Source organism: Limulus polyphemus, unplaced genomic scaffold (genome assembly GCF_000517525.1).
Source record: "Limulus polyphemus unplaced genomic scaffold, Limulus_polyphemus-2.1.2 Scaffold2176, whole genome shotgun sequence".
Taxonomy (NCBI): Eukaryota; Metazoa; Arthropoda; class Merostomata; order Xiphosura; family Limulidae; genus Limulus; species Limulus polyphemus.
This window is the reverse complement of record NW_013667786.1, coordinates 197,262-198,260: the sequence shown is the minus strand read 5'-3', so window position 1 is coordinate 198,260 and position 999 is coordinate 197,262. Positions and strand designations below refer to the sequence as shown.

General features: G+C 29.3%; 1 protein-coding gene across 1 annotated transcript in view; it reads left to right on the top strand.

Moving 5' to 3' along the window:
• LOC106466172 (F-actin-capping protein subunit beta-like) overlaps positions 1-999 on the top strand; it is a 15,036-nt gene that overhangs the window by 4,243 nt on the left and 9,794 nt on the right. The window contains 1 exon segment of the mRNA XM_013926415.2: positions 42-131. Coding sequence (XP_013781869.1) covers positions 42-131 — 90 coding nt within the window.

The window sequence follows — 999 nt, the reverse complement described above, 5'->3', positions numbered from 1 at the left end:
AAACAGGTTTACTGTACAGTTTGTTTGTATTTTTCTTTCAGACAGAACAACAGTTAGACTGTGCTCTGGATTTGATGAGAAGACTTCCACCACAACAAATAGAGAAGAATCTAAGTGACCTTATTGATCTGGTACGATTCAGTGAATTTCAGACCACGTGTGTGTGTATGTGTGTGTGAAATTTTTAATATTTACTTATACAGTTTAGACTTTCACAAGATTCTGTCTTCGTATCTTGAGTAACAATCTTAAATAATCTTAGTGACATTTTAAAAACTAAAGAATCAAAAAATACAGTATTTGATCATGTGATGGGAAATGCTAAATCTTGAAAGCGTATTGCAGAAATGGGAGCTTAAAGCTGCAAATGTTAAACAATTCTCACAGTTTCATGTTAAAAAAACTTACATTCACGTTTGTGAATATGACAGTAAGAAAAAGATCATGAAAATTTGTACATTGTTAATCTTTTAGTTAAAAATAGCAGGGTCTTAATATACCCAAATATTTATTTTACAACAAAACGTGTACTGTATGAGAGAAAGGTACATGTGAATACAGAGCTAATCAGTATAATACAAACAAATGTACATTTTATGATGTTTACTGTGAACTTGTTACACGATTATATTGTCCACTCTAAACACTACTAGGGGCCTTGGAACTGTGGGTGCCGTCCTTTTACATATTTGACGTACGTAACAAATGTAAATGCTATTAAAAAAATGTTAATTTAAGTTATTCAGTATGCTTATAGCTACGTTTAGGTTAGTAGTTCACTATTTGTATAGTATATAACTGTTAATCTAATTTGATTTTTACTATTCAAGTCAGAATAGACTTGTTAAAAATACAAATTTTACTATTTACCTCCGTTAATCTAGTAAAGACATTTTTTAAAGTATGCTACAATTTTGTTTTGGTGTTAAAACCATGCTGAAAGTGAGCTCTGTTTGTATGTAAAAATAATTTTAAAGTTGTTTATATATATATATATAT